Below are 19,562 nucleotides of genomic sequence, written 5' to 3'. Positions count from 1 at the left end.
AAATATTCATTAAGCACCTCTGCTGCTACTTCCGGTTCTGTACAGACTTTCTCACCTTCACCTTTTATGGGTTCTAATCCTTCACATCTTATCCTTTTACTCTTCACATATTTATAGAACGCCTTGGGATTCTCCTTAATCTTGCGTGCCAAGGCCTTCTCGTGACCCCTTCTGGCTCTCCTAATTTCTTAAGTCCCTTCCTACAAGCCGTATACTCATCTAGATCCCTATCGTCGCCTAGCTCTCTGAACCTTTTGTAAGCTTTTCTTTTCTTTCTCACTACGTTTAGCGCAGCTTTCGTGCACCACGGTTTCCTACCAACACCTCCCTATCTCATCGGAACGTTGTCATGCAGAACTCCAGACAAACATTCCTTGAAAATCTGCCACCTTACTTCAGTACTTTTCCTCGAGAATGCCTCCTTCCAATTTACGCCTCTAATCTCCTGCCTGATGGCTTCATATTTCCCCTTACTCCAGATAAACACTTTCCTAGCTTGCCTGATCCTATCTCTTTCCAATGCTAGCATAGATAGTTATGATCACTATCCCCAAGATGCTCCCCCACTGAGAGATCCGACACCTGTCCAGGCTCATTAGCCAGTACCAGATAAAGTACAGCCTCTCCTCTTGTAGGCTTATCCACATGCTGTGTCAGGAAACCCTCCTAAACACACCTAACAAACTCCTCCCCATCCAAACACCTTACCCTAGGGATATTCCAATCGATGTTTGGGAAATTGAAGTCTCCCATCACGACAACCCTCGTATGTCCTTCATAACTTTTTACATCTCGATCAGTACAAACCCCCCCCACCGGGCCAAGAAAAATAACCCCAGCCTAGCCAGCCTCTCTCTGTAGCTGAAATACTCCAGTCTAGGCAACATCCTGACTAATCTGCTCTGCTCCCTTTCTAATGCAATCACATCCTGCCTGTAGTGTGGCGATCAGAACTGCACAATTATCCAAATGAAACTAGTGACTGATGCAGTGGACAAAACTGCAGCCACTGAACCACAGATTTAAAACTACATGTGGTTTGCATATTGCCCTGCCTCTTGAGGTGATTTCCATGGCCGTGTTTTCTATTGTTTTCGTTGTCAGCATCGCAACCTAACATCTGTATTCTGCCAATATTTGTGTGTGGTTAACAACGTGATCTTTTTTATCATCTTGGTTGAGGGATTGATATTGGCCAGTTGGATCCTTAAGCAAGATTTTAGAACTTTTCCCCAAAAAACTGTAATATGAATACATCAAGGTTGCCATAGATGATCTCCTAGTGTCAGGTTGCAGTTACAGAAATGGAAAATGGATTGCACCATTGAGTCATATAGGACTTGACCAAATTTGAGATTACTTTTGTGTCGCATTAATACTGATATTACACTCTTTTCCTTTTTAAAGATACATGGTGGATGCTGCAGACCGTGACAAAATAGAGGCTTCTAGAAACGAACTTCACAATCTGTTAGATAAACCACAGCTGCAAGGAATCCCTGTGCGTAATTATACTATATTAAAGTATAAATTGCAATCTGATTTCTGTATTTTGCACTTTTTAACCTTAAACTTTGTGTACGAGACCTTGCATTTAATATAAATCTGTAGCTTAGTAAGAAAATATATATTACATTTTAGTATCTGTTTGGAGTGAAGCATAATTTGACCTTTCAAAACTCTGCTTATAACAACCTAAATATGAGGTATTTAATTGCCTTCGCTTTATCTGAATGCAGGTTGAGATCCCTTTAAAGCTGTCCTCCTTGACACTTCATCTGAGAATTTTTCCATTTAGCTGAATATAGGCCAGAGTTTCGTCCTTTGGTTGAAAATTCTGAAGTCAGCTCCTTAACCTAGTTTTGTTGAATTGCTTCTGTTTTATAAGATACTTGTCTACTGTATGTCACTTCAGATCTTGTGCAAAGAAGATTTGACTGTCATCAAATTTTGTTGTATAGTCATTCTAACTTATGTGGGTGAAGTGGGGAGCAGTCACAGGTTCAGTATTATATTGGCTTTAAAGTGTTGGGTTGTTGGGAGTAGGTGCAGTAAGAAGTTTAACAACACCAGGTTAAAGTCCAACAGGTTTATTTGGTAGCAAAAGCCACACAAGCTTTCGAAGCTCTAAGCCCCTTCTTCAGGTGACAGTGGTTAGCACTGTTGCCTCAGAATCCTAGGAACCTGGGTTTTATTCTGGCCTTGGGTGACAGTCTATGTGGAGTTTACACGTTCTCCTCGTGGGTTTCTTCCGGGTGCTTCGGTTTTCTTCCACAATACAAAGATGTGCAGGGTGGGTGGATTGGCCATGCTAAGTTGTGTGGGGTTATGGGGATAGAGCTGGAGGGGTGGGTCTGAGTAAGGTGCTCTTTCGGAGAGTCAGTGCAGACTATTTTGCCCAAAGTCATTCTAATTTTTGTGATGGCTTCAGAAGCAAATGTTACTGCTAGGCAGTTTGATTTGGTCAATAAGTGGCTGGGATTCTCTGATCACATTTGCCCTGCCACCACTCAGTGTGGAGAATTTGGCACTCTGCCAAAATTCCATTCACCAACGGGACTGGAGAATCTCAGCTACGGGCAAGGTTGGAAAGTTCCAGCCTGTGTCTTAGTGTCCGGACTTAGTGATTTACAATTTTTTTGCAGTATTTTTGCTTTTAAGTAGATAATTGTGGCACCCAAGTTGCTCAAGTAGAATTGCGAGAAATCGAGCACTGTTTTGGTGTTTGATAGGTAACCATTGGCTAAGACCCTAGGAAACTCCCCATCTCATTGAATGCTGCTCTAGGATCTTTTATATTAATCTGAGATGTCAAACTTAAGAATCATAACTAGGAGTAGGCAACTTAGCATTTTGAGCCTGCTCCGCCATTCAATATGTTTGTGGCTGATCTCATCTCAACCTCGACTCTGCCCTATCTATTCACAATAGCCCTTAAAACCCTTACTAATTAAAAATCTGTCCACCTCTTCCTTAAATTTACTCAAGTCCCAGCATCCATCACAATCTGGGGTAGTGAATTCCACAGACTCATGACCCTTTGAGAGACATAATTTCTCCTCCTGTTTTAAATCTGCCATTCACCCCTTATCCTAAAACTGACTTCTTGTTCTAGGTTGCCCTACAAAGAGGAAACATCCTCTCCACATCTATTTTGTCAATCCTCCTTATCTTGTATACCTCAATTAGGTGTCCTCTCATTCTTAACTCCAGGGAGTAAAGGCCTAAACTATCCAATCTCTCTTTATAAGGCAAACTCTCATCTCGGAAATCAATCCAGTGAACCTCCTCTGAACCACCTTGAATGCAACTACATCCCTCCTTAACGGAACCAAAACTATACACAACGTTCTAACTGCAGTTTCACTAATGCTTGTACCTTAGCAGCAACACGTCACTACTTTTATGCTCTCTTCCTTTAGCTATAAATGCCAAGATTCCATTTGTCTTCCTTATTACCTGCTGTACCTACACACTGGCTTTCTGAGATTCATGCACCCAGATCGCTCTGCACTCTGAAGTTTTTCTCCATTTAGATCATTTGCCTTTGTATTTTTCCTACCAAAATGAATAACCTCACACTTATCCACGGTATCCACTTCATCTGCCAAATTTTGTCCCATTCATTTAACCAATCCATGTCCATTTGGTAAATTTCTTATTTCATTTTACTATCCCACCTATTTTAATACCATCTGCAAATTTGGCTATGGTACCTACTATCCCTGTATCCAAGTCATTAATATAGATTGTAAATAGTTGGGGCCCAAAGACTGAACCCTGTGACACCCCATGAGTTACATCTTGTCAACTCGAAAAAGACCCATTTATCCTGGTTCTGCTTTCTGTTGATAGCCAATCCTCTATCCAACCTAATAAATTACCACACATCCCATGTGAACTAACCTTGTGTATTAACCTTTTGTGTGGCACACTATCAAATGCCTTCTGGAAGCCCAGACATACTACATCTACAGGATCCCCATCATACACCATGTTTGTTACATCTTTGAAGAACTCGAGCGAATCAGTCAAAACATGATTTACCCTTCACAAAACCATGCTGACTCTGGATTGCATTTTAACTTTCTAAATGTCTTGTTATTCCTTTTATAATGAATTCTACCAGTTTCTCAATGACGTGTTAAACTGTTTGTCCTATAATTTCCTACATTTTGCCTCCCTTTTTTTGAACATGGGTGTTATATTAGCATTTTTCCAATCCTCCAGAACTATTTCCGCATCCAAGGCCTTTGGAATATTGTAACCAATGGCTCCACTATCTCCAATGCCACTTCCTTTTAAGACCCTAGGATGTAAGCCATCAGGCCCTGGGGCCTTGTCTGCATTTAATCCCAATAATTTGTTCAGTACTTTTTCCCTAGTGATAGTTCCTCCCTTTCTATACCCTCTGCATTTTCTGTTATTATTGGGATGGTGCTCAAGTCCTCAGCTGTGAAAACTGAGGCAAAACATTGGTTTAGTGTCTCAGCCAATTCTCATTCCCCACTATTAACTCCCCAGCTTCATCTTCCAAGGGACCAGCATTCACTTTAGCTATTCTTTTTAGATAGAGAAGCTTCACCTGTCTGTTTTTTATATTTTGCGTTTGTTTTCTTTTGTCTTTGCTCTTTGTATTACTTTTTAGTGACCATTTGTTGATCTTTAAAAGCTTCCCAATCTTCCAGTGTACCACTGGCCTCTGCAATACAGTATGCCTTGGTTTTGTCTTTATCCTATCTTCCTTGCTTAGCCATGGAAGCCTTCTCCCTCTTGCCAGCTTTTCTTTTAGTTGGGTGGACTTGAATATCATCTCAAATGTCTGCCACTGTTCATCAACTATCCTCCCTTTTAGTTTTCCTGGCCAGTCCACTAGGGCCAAATCTGTCCTCATGCCTATGTAATTTTCTTTATTTTTAAGTCCAGAATCCTAGTGTGGGACTCCAGTTTCTCACCCTCAAACTGAATTTGAAATTCTAGCATGCTATGATCACACTTCCCTGTAGGATCCTTAACTGAGAGATCATTTATTAGTCCTACTCATTGCATAATGCCAAATCTGAAATAGCTTGCTCCCTGGTTGGTTCCAAATATTGTTCCAAAGAACAATCTCTAATACATTCAGTGAACTCTCTTGAGGCTGCCCTTGCCAATTTGGTTATTTCAGTCAATATGCATGTTAAAATCACCATGATTCTTGTTGCACCTTTCTTACAAACCCTCAGTATTTCTTGGTTTATACGGTGACCCACTGGAACTACTGTTGTGGACCTATAAGATTACTTCCACCAGGTACTTTTTTCCCTTGTTATTTCTTATTTCTACCAGTTTTTTTCCCCTCTGGTGATGATTCTGTAGTACCACATTGGACTGTCAATTTAATTTATATCCTTGCATAATTTAAGCAAAAGGCATTTTCAACAAGAGTTAAACTTGTCAGGTGGGGTCTCAGTGTAAGATTTCATCTGAAAGATGGCACCTGTAACAGTGCAGTGCTCCCTCAGTATTGCACTGAAGTGCCAACCTGGATTTATATGCCTTATTCCCTGGAGTGGGACTTGGAACTTTCTGACTTAGTTAAGAATATCTCCACTAAGCCATTCTTGTAGCAAGCATGTTTAATTGTAATCCATCAAGTGCTTGCATGCGGGCTTGGTACTTGATAGCTGCCAGCATCTTCAGAATCATAACCTGAGAGTCATCTCGATGAGGAGCAAATCTAAAACTAATTGCAATGTTTAGGATTGATGGTTGTCAAAGTCATGGTGCTGCAGTTGTTTGTAAACTGGTATTAGTACACAAGTAATTTCACTAGTGCTTTGTAAAACTTTGTTTGTGTTACCCTGGACTGCGGTTTGGTCAGAAATATGGAAGATGTTGAAATTTGAATGAGCTGCTCAAACTTCACAATTTTAAATGGTTGCAATACACTATGGTACAGCAGAGGGTGTAGTAGCTCAGGTTTTTAGTAAGAGCACAGTTTCGCGGCTGTTTTGGCTCTGCAGATAAGAATCTTGATTTTACTGCTTTACATCTGCTGTGCACAGTTCCATTTCAATTCTGTTAAACACCAGTGATTTGATCTATGCCTGTAGTAATTTTAGTTTGGATCTTCAATTGTAGTCTCAATGCAGGCTCTAGAGTTTCCCAGTTAATGTGAGACAGAATGAGCAACAGACTTCAGCTTCACAGCTGTTACTTGAAATGCTTCAGGTGGAGAATGTTCAGCTTCCCAAAGATTATTGTTTAGGGTTCCAGTAAGGTACAATTTGCATTTATGAAGTACTTTTTAACATTTTTAATGTCAAAACAGAAAGTGTCAGTGGAGCAAATTCCTACGCAGCCATATGTAGACATTTGGTACTTCAGGATTACTTCAGGATTTCTCAATTTCATAGCAGTGTAAGTCACTATTATGTGAGCAAACACAGAAAAAAAGCTCCTCATAAGTGGATAATTGACCTATTAGTCTGTATTGTCAGCTATTAGTGGCAATGTTTAAAAGAAAAGGCACCAAAGGAGTCACATTTTGAAAACTACCTCTGCCAGCATTATCTGCCCCACCACTGGTAGATGTCATCAGTGCCTCATTATTGGGTGTAACTTTAGTCTAGTTTCTTCCTGCAAGACAAAACTTATGGATTCTCCAGTAAAAGCTGCCTTATGAATACGAACTCTTTCCTTTGTACCAAATGATAGCACCTAGCTAGATAAAGCATTGATGATATTTCAAGTTTTAATGGAACTCAAACTCAAACTAACTAGCAAAACCATAGGTGATGTAAAACTAAATTAAAGGCATTGTAGCCACAGTCAACTGAAATGAGGGCAAGGTCAAGAGCTGGACCGAAATCCATTTATAAGGACAGATAGATAGCACTCCATCGTCAGATCTGCTGAGAGCAATAAATTGTGATAAAATAATACAGAACTTTTACTGAAACTAAAGAAAAAGGAATTTTAATGAGATAAAATGTAGAAAATATAAAAGATGAAGTCATTCACCCATAAAAATTTGTAGAAGTTGTAATGTTAAAAACATGGCAAATATGGAAATTTGTTAGGTGAAGCTTTTAAACTGAACAATCCTTAAAGATTTCATTGAATTGTTTTGTTCACATAATTTTCCTCTTGAACTGATAAAGCTGAAACATTTTACATTTTGGGTGTCAGTAAAGGCTTTGATTTTAGAGTTATTGTTGTCTTCAATCTAATTGTAACATCTATGTTCTAGTCTTTACAAAATATGTGATTAGATTTGAAAAGTAATTAGCTATCTGTTCGAGTGCCTGGCTCAAGATGAGCAGTAAAACCATATTTGAGGACCTTGTCCTTGAAGATGGAGAATCTTGTCAGAAGATCCTTATTTTTAAAGTCTGGGCCTCAGCCCAAAATACAGGAAATTGTCTTGTTAACAGTATTGCAGCACTTGCTTTGATTACAGGTCTGCCGAAAGATTAAAAAGTATCTGATGGAATATGCAATACACCCAAGTAAAAGAGTGCAAATAAAAATGGGCTGTTTAAAGCAATTTAAACATGTAGTCAGTGGTTTGAGATAGTGTTGTAACAAAAATACAAAGTGCCAATGCCCTGATAATTCAGTGTAGCTCACTTATTAAATTCATAATTGTGCCAGTTTAGAAAAATTTCACTTTTTGGCTGCCAGATAATCTGGGAGCAGATGACATATCTGCAAGCCCACTCAGGAGGGTATTTGGTAATACCTCAATTATGCTGAGTTTATGAAGGTTTTAAATGATTATTCTTTTGATCGAAATTTTTGCTGCAGTGTTAAAAAGAAGCCAAGATAATCTGGTCTGAAGTTGGTTTTAATGATTCAATCTTTGTAAGAATGGTTATAAGAATATTCTTGCCTTGCAATATAACATTCCATTGGCAATATTCGGAGGGAGGTTACAAATATTTGGCTGCTTTTCTAATAGTGTTATCAAGATTGATCAGTGTGCTATGAAATGAATCCATAAGAACTAATTGATAAAGCAAGGAATAAAATAGGTTTTTTAAAATATTGAAATGTTGTGACAGTTTGAGAGAACTTGACGTTAAATTATCAATCCAGGCATCTTCCTCCTATACCCAGCCTAGGTCATTTTCCAAGGTATTTTTCAAACGCACAATGTAAAATGTATTTTAGATCGATCCCTTTGACCTTCCATGCTCTAATGAAATTGGAATGTTTTGTTCTTAAATGACAGTTAAAATCCAGTGGTATATTAACTTTGAGACCAATCTTACTGCAAAATTTCTTGAATCAGCAGGTTTTGCATCATACTAGTACATGAATTGCTTAAAACCATATTGTTGACGAAAGCTAAAAATGTGTAGAATTTTCTGGAATCACTATTTACTCAAACCTACATGATTTTCCTCCAATGCAGACAATGTATCCATTGCAATGTTAAGATGTGTTTGGGACATAGGATCCCCTTATTTAACATTTTATTGGAATCACATTTATTTGTTTTCCTTCAAGCAAAGGCCTCATCATTAATTCCTGCTCATTGTTTATGGCCAAATGCTTTGGCTAAATGTCTGAATACCACTGGAGGATCTCATGTCTTTTGTCATATTTAAATTTTTTTAGGATTACAATGTTCTCATTGCATCCGGAAGAACCAGTTGTAAATGCCTATTCCACAGCGTTGGACAATCTATTTGCTATGAGTTTCATAGATAATCTAAGGATTGTAGAACTAATTGTTGGTTAGCAATTGTCAATGTTTGAGAGCCCTTTGATCGCCTATGTTTTGGTATAAATATAGTCCTACAGGTTTTAATTCCAGAATTATTCCTATAGCTAAATCATGAACACACTGGGTAATACATTGGGATTTTTAGCATTCAGGCATTTCAAATCTTTAACTGTTGTTTTGTCTGGTCCAGAAACCCTATCTCTGTTAATCAATGAAACTCCATCTCCTTTTCCCCAATAGTATTAAATAATTCCAACTTATCAGCAGCCCTGATACATTTACAAAGTTTATCTATGCCAACTTGATTATTGCCCTTGGATAATCTGCATGCAAAATATTCTTCCAGCTGAAATAATTACAGGACATGAGACTTGGCTTGGTCTGTCAAGACCTTTCCTTACTTGGTTTGATATGAACTTTGGGCTCCTGTAAATTTGTTTCTTAGCCCTTTGCTTTCTGGCTCCAGTATTTTTGAATGGTGGGTTTTTATTAATGTAGTAATCCTGATTGATTTCAGCTAATTGCTTTTTTTTTTAGCTCTATCTACTTTAGTTCTGCCTTAATTTCCTTATCTATTATCAAGCTTACCATATGGCCAATTTGCTCACTTTTTGTGCCTCATCATTTTTTATCACTTTGAAAGTCAAATCTACCAATGTAAGGTGTCCATTTTATCATTTATTTTGTAATAACTCTGTCCTGCCTACTTTGTCACTATTTCTATTTAATTCTATATCACTATTTATTTCAAACTTATTGCTATCTCTTCTGATGAGGACTGAGAGCTTTACAAATTTTCTTCTCTGGAACCTTATGACTTTTTCCAAGTTTGGCCATCTCAGCAGTCTAGTACTTGGTTATTAGATCTTGTTGTCAGTGTTCTAGTTATCATGACATTGATCTTGTGACCATGGTATTCTTCCTCTAGATGAAGGTAGGGCAATATCTCTTTGAACCAACTAGAAGATTTGCTAGTAACTGGAAGAGATCACCCTTGCGTAGCTATGCATTTTTACATTTAAATCAGAATGCAGATGGGCCTCATGTTGACTTGGGCCTCTTTTTGGGTCTTGTCCTTTTGCATAGACTACATTGAAAAACAAATGTAGTCCAAGTAACTCTTCTTGTGAATCACCCTCTCATTTTACATAGTGATGTTTGATAGGGTGATACTCCCCACTCTTCTAACATTTGTTACAGATGAAAATTTTACATTTTGCGCATACGCCCAAGATGCTTCTTAAAGCTGGTTATGTAATTTAAAACTACCACACATTAAACACTAATTTATCATTAAAAATGTTCTTTTGATTCTGACTGTTTATAGTTAAATGGCTTAAACCATAATGGCTAAATGGCTTCCTGATTAATGCATCACTGACTAAAATTTGATTAAACACTTGTTATAAAATTTTATTTTTTATAAAATCATCTAAAAATTCAGTAATGAAATGCTGTCCTGCCTCAAAAGGTGTCCTCTAATGTAACATTTCTATTGTCTTAGTTGACTGCAATGTTCAGATTCACCATTGATTCCTCTCCTGGAAATCCCATTTATCAAAATGGGATCTGTAAAATATCTAAGTCTTTCTCTGGTTTGTGTTGACCGGGCCTTGCTTGACGCCACAGTGTTTGCAACCTTTGAGCAATTTCAACATTTAGCTTATTAGTACTCAGTCTTAACAATATGCGGATGTTTTTGTGATTATCATCCCAAGATACCAAACAGGACTGCCCATCATATTCCTTTTTTCCACTCAGAAAACATCCCTATATTGGTAAGACTGAGTACTAATAAAGCTAAATGTCATAACTATTGTGTTGAAAGTAGAATAACTAATTTTCTGTTTGATGACATCCCAAAGCATGCCACATTCCCAAAGAATGTGATTCTGGTTGTAGCTTTGGTTAGCAGGTTTATTTGGTTAATTTATCTAATCATCTTACTGACCGAAGCAAGCAGTTCAGTTTGGGAACAGATGAACTGGTTGTAGCTTTGGTCTTGTTCAGACTGCAACCCAGTGGGGAGAGCCAATGGAAATTAATGTTAGATTGGCCTGTCGTTAAGCAGGGAGAAGGTTAACTTCATTCGCTGACCAAAATGCAGGTGAATGCTTAAGCTCAATCTCGACTTTTAAAGAGAAAGGTGCCTTGAAGATTTGCCTAGTTTGAAGCTACAGGAAGAAATAAACGGTGGTCCTCACAGAGCCATGTGGCAGAAAGTAGCTAGCTTGAAAGATGTATGTACACTATGGGAGCAAATTGAGAAAATGAGTGTCCAAAGCCAAGGTGAAAGTTGTGTCCGCAGTCTTGAGGTCTGAAAAGAGAAATTGGAGAGTTGATTAGTTGAGAGCAAATGGAAGGACCCCTATGAAATTTGTATCTCCAGGAATAGCTGGAATACAAGGAGAATTCGAGTAAATTCTGGAGGACTGTAACAAGCCTTTGGGCTGGTCTGAAGAAAAGGTGAGTGAGCTTCCAATATTTTGAAGATAAGGGAACTAAAGTTGAACTGTTTATAGTGCACCACAGTGTTATGTATAATGAAGTAAGCAATATTAACTTTTTTTAAAGTTTGCTTTTGTTTAAAAACATGAAATCCTGTGGCATAATTCTGTCAAATTACTGAGCGTTCAGATTTCTCGTGTATCCTAATCTGATTGTGACAACTGTAAATTTATTTGCTGGATTCCAGTCTCAATATTTTGCAACTTCAATCCCTATGTTGCTCAAGGGTTTGAGGATATTTGGATCCACAGCATTCTGCCCCATAATGAACAGATTTATCTATATCCTTTGCAAGCTTATGCTAGTTTAATTTGAACCCAAGGCTTCTTGTAAGAACTGACATGCTTGATAAGTTAACAAGGCCACAAAAGTGGACGTGTCACTTTTGAGTTGCACATTCTACTGATTTGTGGGATTGGCAATGCCAACTTTTAACTGTGTTCAAGGTCAGGAAGGAAAGTGTTTTCTGGAATGCTAACTTCCAAATATTTTGTCTTGTGCATTTTGGTGAAGTCCAAAGGTCCTACCAATGCATCTTGCTAATGGCCTATTTTGAAACCCCTTTACTCGCTGGCTGAAAGCATGCATGGATTTGAGCATTTCCCTGGCAGTGTACTATGGTTGTAGCTTTGTGTTGATTGGAATGTTTTGTCTCAATATCCTTGGCAGGCTGCCCATCAGGAACTCATTGTGTTGTTGGCTGACTGGTGATGTTTATAATTGCTGTGGCCTGGGGATTTGGTTGAAATCAGTTAATAACTTGGTGTCAGTCCAGTTTCTAATGCATGTAATTCAATTATGGTTCACTGCAAAGCTGCAATAATTCAGCACCTTCCTCATAGGTCATATGGGGTGAGTTGGCGTCAAATGGAAGTGTCACATGGGTATCTTGGGGATGGTAGAAGGCAGTGACAGTGGTGTTAAGTTATGGACACTAGGTAACTGGGCAGCCACTTTGGGATGCCACGCTTTTACATCCATTGTCACTCCAGATCGAAAGAGATCCTCTAAAATATACTGATGAAATGCTGATGCAAGTATGCTATCTAATAATGATCATGTGTGACTGCTGTTAACTGGGGGAGATCCCCAAGCTAACAGCTGCTCTTCACACAAATGTAAGCGGCAATATTAACACTTGATGCACAAAGTTTGAATTTTGTCTTTGTTAATATAAAATTTATTTTGCACATTTATAAAGTAAGATGTTCTTCCTCATCTTGCATGTGCTTTTGAGATTTGCAGTTTTCTAAGGGGATGGAAGGAAGATAACTAGCCTACTGTCACTTCGAGTAATGTATCCTTGTGCAGGAGATTGAGAAGTGGTTTTTCACTCGCATGTTCGAAAGACCTCACTTTACTATGAACAAGTTGGTTCTCAAAGGGCTTGTGCTTCAGTGGAATAACCCTTTGAGAGCTGAACATGTATCCTCTGCCGCAATATTAGTTGTAACAGTAGATTTTATCTTTTCAGGTTCTAGTTCTTGGAAATAAGAGAGATCTTCCAAATGCTCTGGATGAAAAACAGCTCATTGAAAAAATGTAAGCCATTGTTGTAGATAAATAAACTACACACTTTTTCCTCCTTTAGTTTTTGCCTACATGGTAATAATGGTATTAAGAAATTAAAGTTGATGTATTGAACTTTATCAATATCTGCTTCTTTGAATATACTTCAATTTTTGTTTTTAAGATAAAATGCTTCTAAGGATATAGAAACCCCTTGTGTTTCAACTTAAATTTTTATCATGCCTTTAAAAGCTGGGGGGGTGGGGAACAAAATGCTTCAAATTAATGTTGTGAAATGTACAAAATGCTATTTTTAAGGGCAGTTTGCCTTGATACACAATCCTTTTAATTTTTGTTACATAGCTGCACGAGTGGTAACTTGTGTAGCCTGTGCTGGAGCTTTTAGTTGGTCATGCAGCTTAGAAGGAACATTGCTTCCAAATGTTGCTTGCTTCTAAACTGTATACAGGGATGGCAGGGTGGCAGAGTGGTTAGCATTGCTGCCTCACAGCGCCAGGGACCTGGGTTCAATTCCAGCCTTGGGTGACTGCCTGTGTAGAGTTTACACATTCTCCCCATGTCTGCATGGGTTTTCTCCGGGTATTCCGATTTCCTCCCACAGTCAAAGATTGTGCAGCTTAGGTGGATTAGCATTGCTAAAATTGCCCCATAGTGCCCCACGATATGTAGGTTAGGGGGGTAAATGTGTTGGGTTACGGAGATAGGGTGGGATGCTGAGAGTTAGTGCAGACTTGATGGGCCAGCTCAATTGAGGAAAAATTACAGGAGTATGCTCTAATACCTAACTTCTGACCAATTGATCTGGAATTAACCTTGTAGAGAAGCTCATCTCTTGTGGATCTGGGAATTGTGGGGTGATCCTGCAAAGAGGAACCTTTTTGTTTTATTTTAAATATGCTAGTTGACTTCCTGAATTGTAATCGGTCATCTTAGAATCCCTACAGTGCAGAAGGCGGCCTTTCAGCCCATCGAGCCTGCACTGATGACAATCCCACCCAATCCATATCCCCATAATGCCACGTATTTACCCTGCTAGTCCCCCTGACGGGGGCAATTTATCATGGTCAATCAACCTAACTCGCACATCTTTGGAATATGGGAGGAAACCCACACAGACATGAAGTGCAAACTGTTCACACCCAAGGCTAGAATTGAACCCAGGTCCTGGTGCTGTGAGGCAACAGTGCTATACACTGCCACTTTCCCATCCTTGGTCTTGATACGTTACAACTTTTTGACTGAAGTACATTAACTCAGATCATGGTCACCTTGCACATTACATTTTGCTTTGGTTATTGGGGAACTATGGTAAGTGTGTTTTCTCCTAAATATCAGTTCATCAGTAGTAATTGGGCTCTTGCTCCCTGAATTGTGATACTGGTTTTGTAGCCAATTAAAGGGTATTTGGACCTCATGGAAATAAGGCACAGATTGGTCTTAATCCTGCTTTTCTGGAAGTGGCACCATTGACACTTGGCCAGTACAATGTTATAGTCCCACATTTTTTGCGTAGCTTTTCAATCAAAACATTTACGTTGACAACTTGATGCTAAATTCTCCCCTATTATCTTCTATTTTCGCTACAGAGCTCTCATAACTGCAGTTAACCTTAAATGTATTGCTAATTGGATACGATATGTTAAATCAGCTTGATAAATGCTTAAGTAACTTATCTAATTTGTATATATCTTTAAAAAATCGTGTAGATGCTGTACAAAAATAAGATTTACAATTGATTTATCTGGTGGCTGATCAGTTATTCTCGTGACTCCTTTTGGTAAACACTTGTCTTTTTATGTAGGCCATTCTAATGCCTTTGCTGGTCCAGTGAATGCTCAGAATAGATTTAATGGACCTCTAATTCCCTTGAAGATTGGGCAGTTGATTGATATCACAGGAACAACACCACCAATTCCTCAGCTAAACAATATCATGGAATGCTAATGAGCAGTCAAAATACATTGGAATTCTATCTGGCTACTGTCATGCATAACAGCCTGGCCTTACTGGCTAACAAAGTATACACAATTAGCTGTTGGAAGATTGTGTATTTCACTTTGAAGATGATTTCCTTGCACAGGGCATTACTGTTCAAACTTTGTGACATTGCACTGCATTGGTTATTTGGGAGAAATGGTAAAGTGGATTTTTTTACAGTATGAATGCAGGCAACTAGAATATTATGGTTGTTGGTGTGTCCCAGCCTTATAATTTGTACATATTTGATATGAGCCGAATATTTGAATATTTTCCTTAGAATGAAGTTGCTTTTATATTTTTAATTGCTTTTTCTATTTTAGGAATTTGGCTGCTATTCAGGATAGAGAAATCTGCTGCTATTCAATTTCGTGCAAAGAAAAGGATAACATAGGTAGGAAAAGATTATACAAATTTCCTTTATCAATTAAGTTTAGTGTTTTGGAATGTCACTCAATTTAAGAAAGGAAGGGGGAGAAACAATGAAACTGCAAAGCTATCGGTTTCTGTTCTGGGCCTCTTACAAGAATCTAATGGGTACAAAACAACTGATATTTGAACTAGTATGAGCTGGCCAAAGTTAGTATGGAATAGTGAAGAGTTGGTCTTGTCTATCTGAAACTGAGTGGCATGACTAATACAGAACTTGAATATTGCTGAAAGGAGAAATTTAGCAAAGCTTTTTGTCTTCACTCTTCAGGACAAAGGCAAGAAAGCCAAATTTCAAACTATCGCAATTTATACTGCAGGGAAAAAGTGCCGATTGGCTGGCATATCGACTCTTGGCTAAGGTGTGGCCATGCAGATAGAAATAGGGAGCTTATAGGCTTCCCAAGCTCCTGGGAATTCAAAAAATGTTGCAATGCTTGAACACGTTCCTTTTGTTTGCAAGAATGCCTCCCTGCATACAAATGTATGTCGCTTCTAGCAAGTGTAAATGAGCCACATTTCAATTGATTTCTCAAATTGCTTATTACTGTAGCTATTAGTGTACTCTTATTGTTCAGCAGGTGCTGCCCAATCTCAGAATCAAATCTAACAGTGGGTGTTTTCAGCAATATTCGGGTTCTGTGCTACCAAACAGCGAATTAATCTGACTTTTTAGTTTTTGTTGGGTTGTTCTGATGGCTCCCTCACTTCAGAAAATGGGACTCTTCGCAACCTTCTCCATCCGATCAACAAACTTTGAGACTGCTTTTGTATTGATCTTTACCGTGGTCAAGGAAAGCTCTGTATCATACCAGGTGGAGTTGGTGGATGACTGTTACGAATAATTTAGGTAACCTGAGTTGGCTTGAGTCCATGAATAAGGTCAGTGCTTCTGTGGTTTCAAGATAAAATTCAATAGTCCCTCTCCAAATGTCTTGGCCCAGATTTTGCAGTCAGCAGTGAGTGAATGGTACACACCATTAATTGCACTTACAGACTTTGTAAACTTAAGGTATTTAATGTCAAGAAAACTTGGAATCCTTTACAGGCACCTCAGTTGGTGAGGCAAGCAATGGGCGTTTCCTTAACCAAATGAGATGAAGAATCCTGAGTCTGAACCAGGAAATGTCAACTAAAATATTTAAATCAATTGTAGATCACTTGGAGAAAGTGAAATAGAGAAGGAAGAGAAAATTGAATTATAGGTGATATTTTAATTTTAAAATTTGCAACAGTGTGAAGAAATGAGACGCCGCACTTTTATAAGTTAATTTTCAGTGCAAAAGATTGTCAGGCAATAATTATCTCTCCATTGCACTTCAATGGACAAAGCCTGAGTACTTTTTCCAGCATGTTTCTTAGGCATCTCACTGGTAAGTACAATTATGCAATTTAATGTACTTGAATGCAGGATCTCGTGGATGTGATACCGTTACAGCACAGCTTGTAGTACAATTGGTTCTATTTCATGGTTATACTTCGGTGTAATGCTTACGTGTCTCCTCCAGAAGGTGTAAAGGAGGCCGAAGTCCAGTGTGCTTACTGTCTCAGCTTTAGTGATACCTTGAAGATAATGACATGATTCATCAATAATATGGTGAAGAGGGAAAATAAGTTGTGTGGATACTTGGGCCATTAACAGGCGGTGGAGAGTTGTGTAAGCTGACAGTTAACTCCAGATCAATTATTGGAGGAATTGTGTAATTCTTTGAAAACTTCATCAAGCTTGCAGATAATGCTCACCTAAGTAGTTATGGTCTTGTTAAACAAAGCATGCTGTATTGTAATAAATTCAATTTGTACCTGCTAAATTCTGGGATTAAATGTAATTTTACAATTCTGGTTTTAAATCTACTTTGATAAATTGTACAGATGATTCAGCTTGATCAACCTGATGTCTTTCACTTCAGTGACTGTTCAAAGATATTTTTGAGACAAGTTATTAAAAATGTTGCTATTTCCCTAAGACAGCCTTGAAAGGTAGAAATCTGAAATAAAAAATACGATGAGAAATATAAGGTTAGTGTCTGAAGAAACAAGTTCATGTTTTGAGAAGGATCTCATAGCATATGAACCAGGTAGGAAAGCCATTTTACAGGGTGATCTTAAAAAAGGAGAATTGGTACAGGTCCAGGATTTCAGTTTCATGAACAACAGAGACCTTGAATTTTGTTTGTATTGTAGACTGTGGTAAATTATCATCACAGTTGATGAATTCTATTCTGAATCGGACTACACGTGCAGGGTATTGCTTTGCATATTTCAACCAGGGGAAAAATACCGTTCGCACTTAAAATAAATTTTCAGTTGCAGTGTAAATACCATATTTACAAATGAGTATCAAACTCGGACTGTTAACCAGGTGCAGTGTTACAAACCTGATCAGCCCAATCTGAACTTCACCTGCAAAAGCTTTGAAGTTAGCTTTAAGCTTACATTTCAATTAAATGAATTGTGGAATCCTGTGCATGCGAGAGTATTTCAACAATGTTACGTTCCTGTAATGAGTCTTGTTTAATATAAATAACTGTCAGCACTGAATTTGGAACAAAAGAAAATGCTGTAAATCTGAAATAAAAACAAAATGCTAAAAAACAGATCTGGCAGCATCTGTGGAGAGGAATGTTTTGAGTCCAATATGAAGTTCTGAAGAACAGTCATATTGGACACCATGTTAACTCTGTTTCTCGCTCCACAGATGCTGCCAGACTTACTGATTTTCTTTTCCCAGCATTTTCTATATTTTAAATTTTGAGCTGTTTAATATACTCTATTTGAAATCAAATAGACGTGAGGTTTTTGCACATTCCCTTTCTGTTGTACAGGTGAGAAAAGTTGTTGGAGTCTTTGTTATCAAAATAAAATGTTTTTGAACTCTCCTTGATATAGACTGTCTATTTTAATTGGGTTAGTGAAAGAAGCTGGACATTTTTACAGATCATTAACTTGCATTTTTCTTTTTAGATATCACCCTGCAGTGGCTTATTCAGCACTCAAAATCCAGAAGAAGCTGAAATTCAACGGTGAAAACCCATGTGTGATTGGCCACAGTCCTTTCTCCACTCAGTTTACTTCATTCTTCAACCTGCAGAAATACACTATTCTGAATATATTGAAATACTTTGAGTCCCTCATGACATACCGCTGAAAAGTATGTTCTCATTGTGAGAGACTGACCTTGCTTTACAAATGCCATTATATAAAAATCATGATTGAGACAAATGTTGAAGTCAGTGATAGAAAAGCACAAGGAAGAGCCAATGAAAATAATCATGCTTATTTCTTAGCCTCATGTGTTTGGAATCTGCAGTATCAAGTAATGTTTTATAGCTTTTATCAATCTCTCACCATTAATGTCCTTACAAATGGGGTTATGGAGCATGTTGCATTGCACCCCATTCTTGTGTTGGTGCTGTAGATATTTCAATGTCACTAGAATTTTTTAAATGTTCACTGTTGGTACAGTATTTAATTTAGTCATAAGCTTTTGCATACAAATAGAATATGTCCGTTGTAGTTGGGGGACCATCACTGAAGTTTATTTAACATGCTATAACTGAAATTTATGCATTGGATGTGCTTGGTTGAATACACTGCTTCAACATTAGAGTCTTGACACTATTGGGCAACATGTGACCTTTCTGTAACTGTGCATGCAAAACTTCCAATTACAAGATTTGTAAATAATATATGTGGAATTGGTTTACTTTTTCTATTTAGTTGACTTGTGAATAATTGTGCTCTCTCCCACTTCTGTTGAAATAAATGGAGTTGATGAGGGCATATCATTGTCATATTTGTTATCATTCAGATTTCAGCTGTTCAGTTTTCTGTTCGTGGGCAATCTAACAGTTAGCAAGTACATCTGATGTTTCAGAAGTTGCCTGATGTGTAATTTGACTTAATTTTGAGTTAGGCCCTCTTAGTTCTAAATCTAGAGAATTTTGAAGATTAGAACCAATGCATCCACTATCTCTGCAATGACTTTTAAGAGTCTCGTCGGACGCAGGCCGTAAGGACCAGGGTCTGGTCAGCCTTTAGTCCCATAGGTTTTCCTGCTACTTAATTGTTTAAGCTCCTCCCTCCCTTTTGCTTTTTGACTACTTTTAGGATGCTCTTATCTTCTGTGAAAACTGATATTACCCAGTTTCATCGTAAAAGGTACCATCAGAATATTGCAGTACAAAGGATCTTTATGTTCCTGCAATCAGTTACCCTGCAGGCACCTACAAAGGAACATTGAATATTGGTCTTTGTTACAAAGGGGATCAATTATAAAGGAAGTCTTGCTACAACTGTACAGGGTATAGTTGAGGCAGCTCAGAGAAGGTTCAATTCCTGTGAAGGCAGTGTCTTGGGGGTAAAGGTTGAGCAGAGTAGGCCTATATTCATTGGAGTTTTG

At 38.1% G+C, this 19,562-nt stretch overlaps 1 protein-coding gene across 1 annotated transcript in view; it reads left to right on the top strand.

Annotated features, from left to right (window-relative positions):
* arl8ba (ADP-ribosylation factor-like 8Ba) overlaps positions 1 to 18,942 on the top strand; it is a 56,264-nt gene extending 37,322 nt beyond the window's left edge. Inside the window, exons 4-7 of the mRNA XM_078209409.1 lie at positions 1,408 to 1,501; positions 12,699 to 12,766; positions 15,055 to 15,125; positions 18,125 to 18,942. Of these exons, the coding sequence (XP_078065535.1) occupies positions 1,408 to 1,501; positions 12,699 to 12,766; positions 15,055 to 15,125; positions 18,125 to 18,174 (283 nt within the window). The 3' untranslated portion in view covers positions 18,175 to 18,942. The remainder of the gene's footprint in view (positions 1 to 1,407; positions 1,502 to 12,698; positions 12,767 to 15,054; positions 15,126 to 18,124) is intronic.
* Positions 18,943 to 19,562: the final 620 nt, after the last annotated feature.

Source organism: Mustelus asterias, chromosome 3 (assembly GCF_964213995.1).
Source record: "Mustelus asterias chromosome 3, sMusAst1.hap1.1, whole genome shotgun sequence".
Classification (NCBI taxonomy): Eukaryota; Metazoa; Chordata; class Chondrichthyes; order Carcharhiniformes; family Triakidae; genus Mustelus; species Mustelus asterias.
Note: the sequence above shows the minus strand (reverse complement) of the source record. Positions and strands in the feature narration are given on the sequence as shown.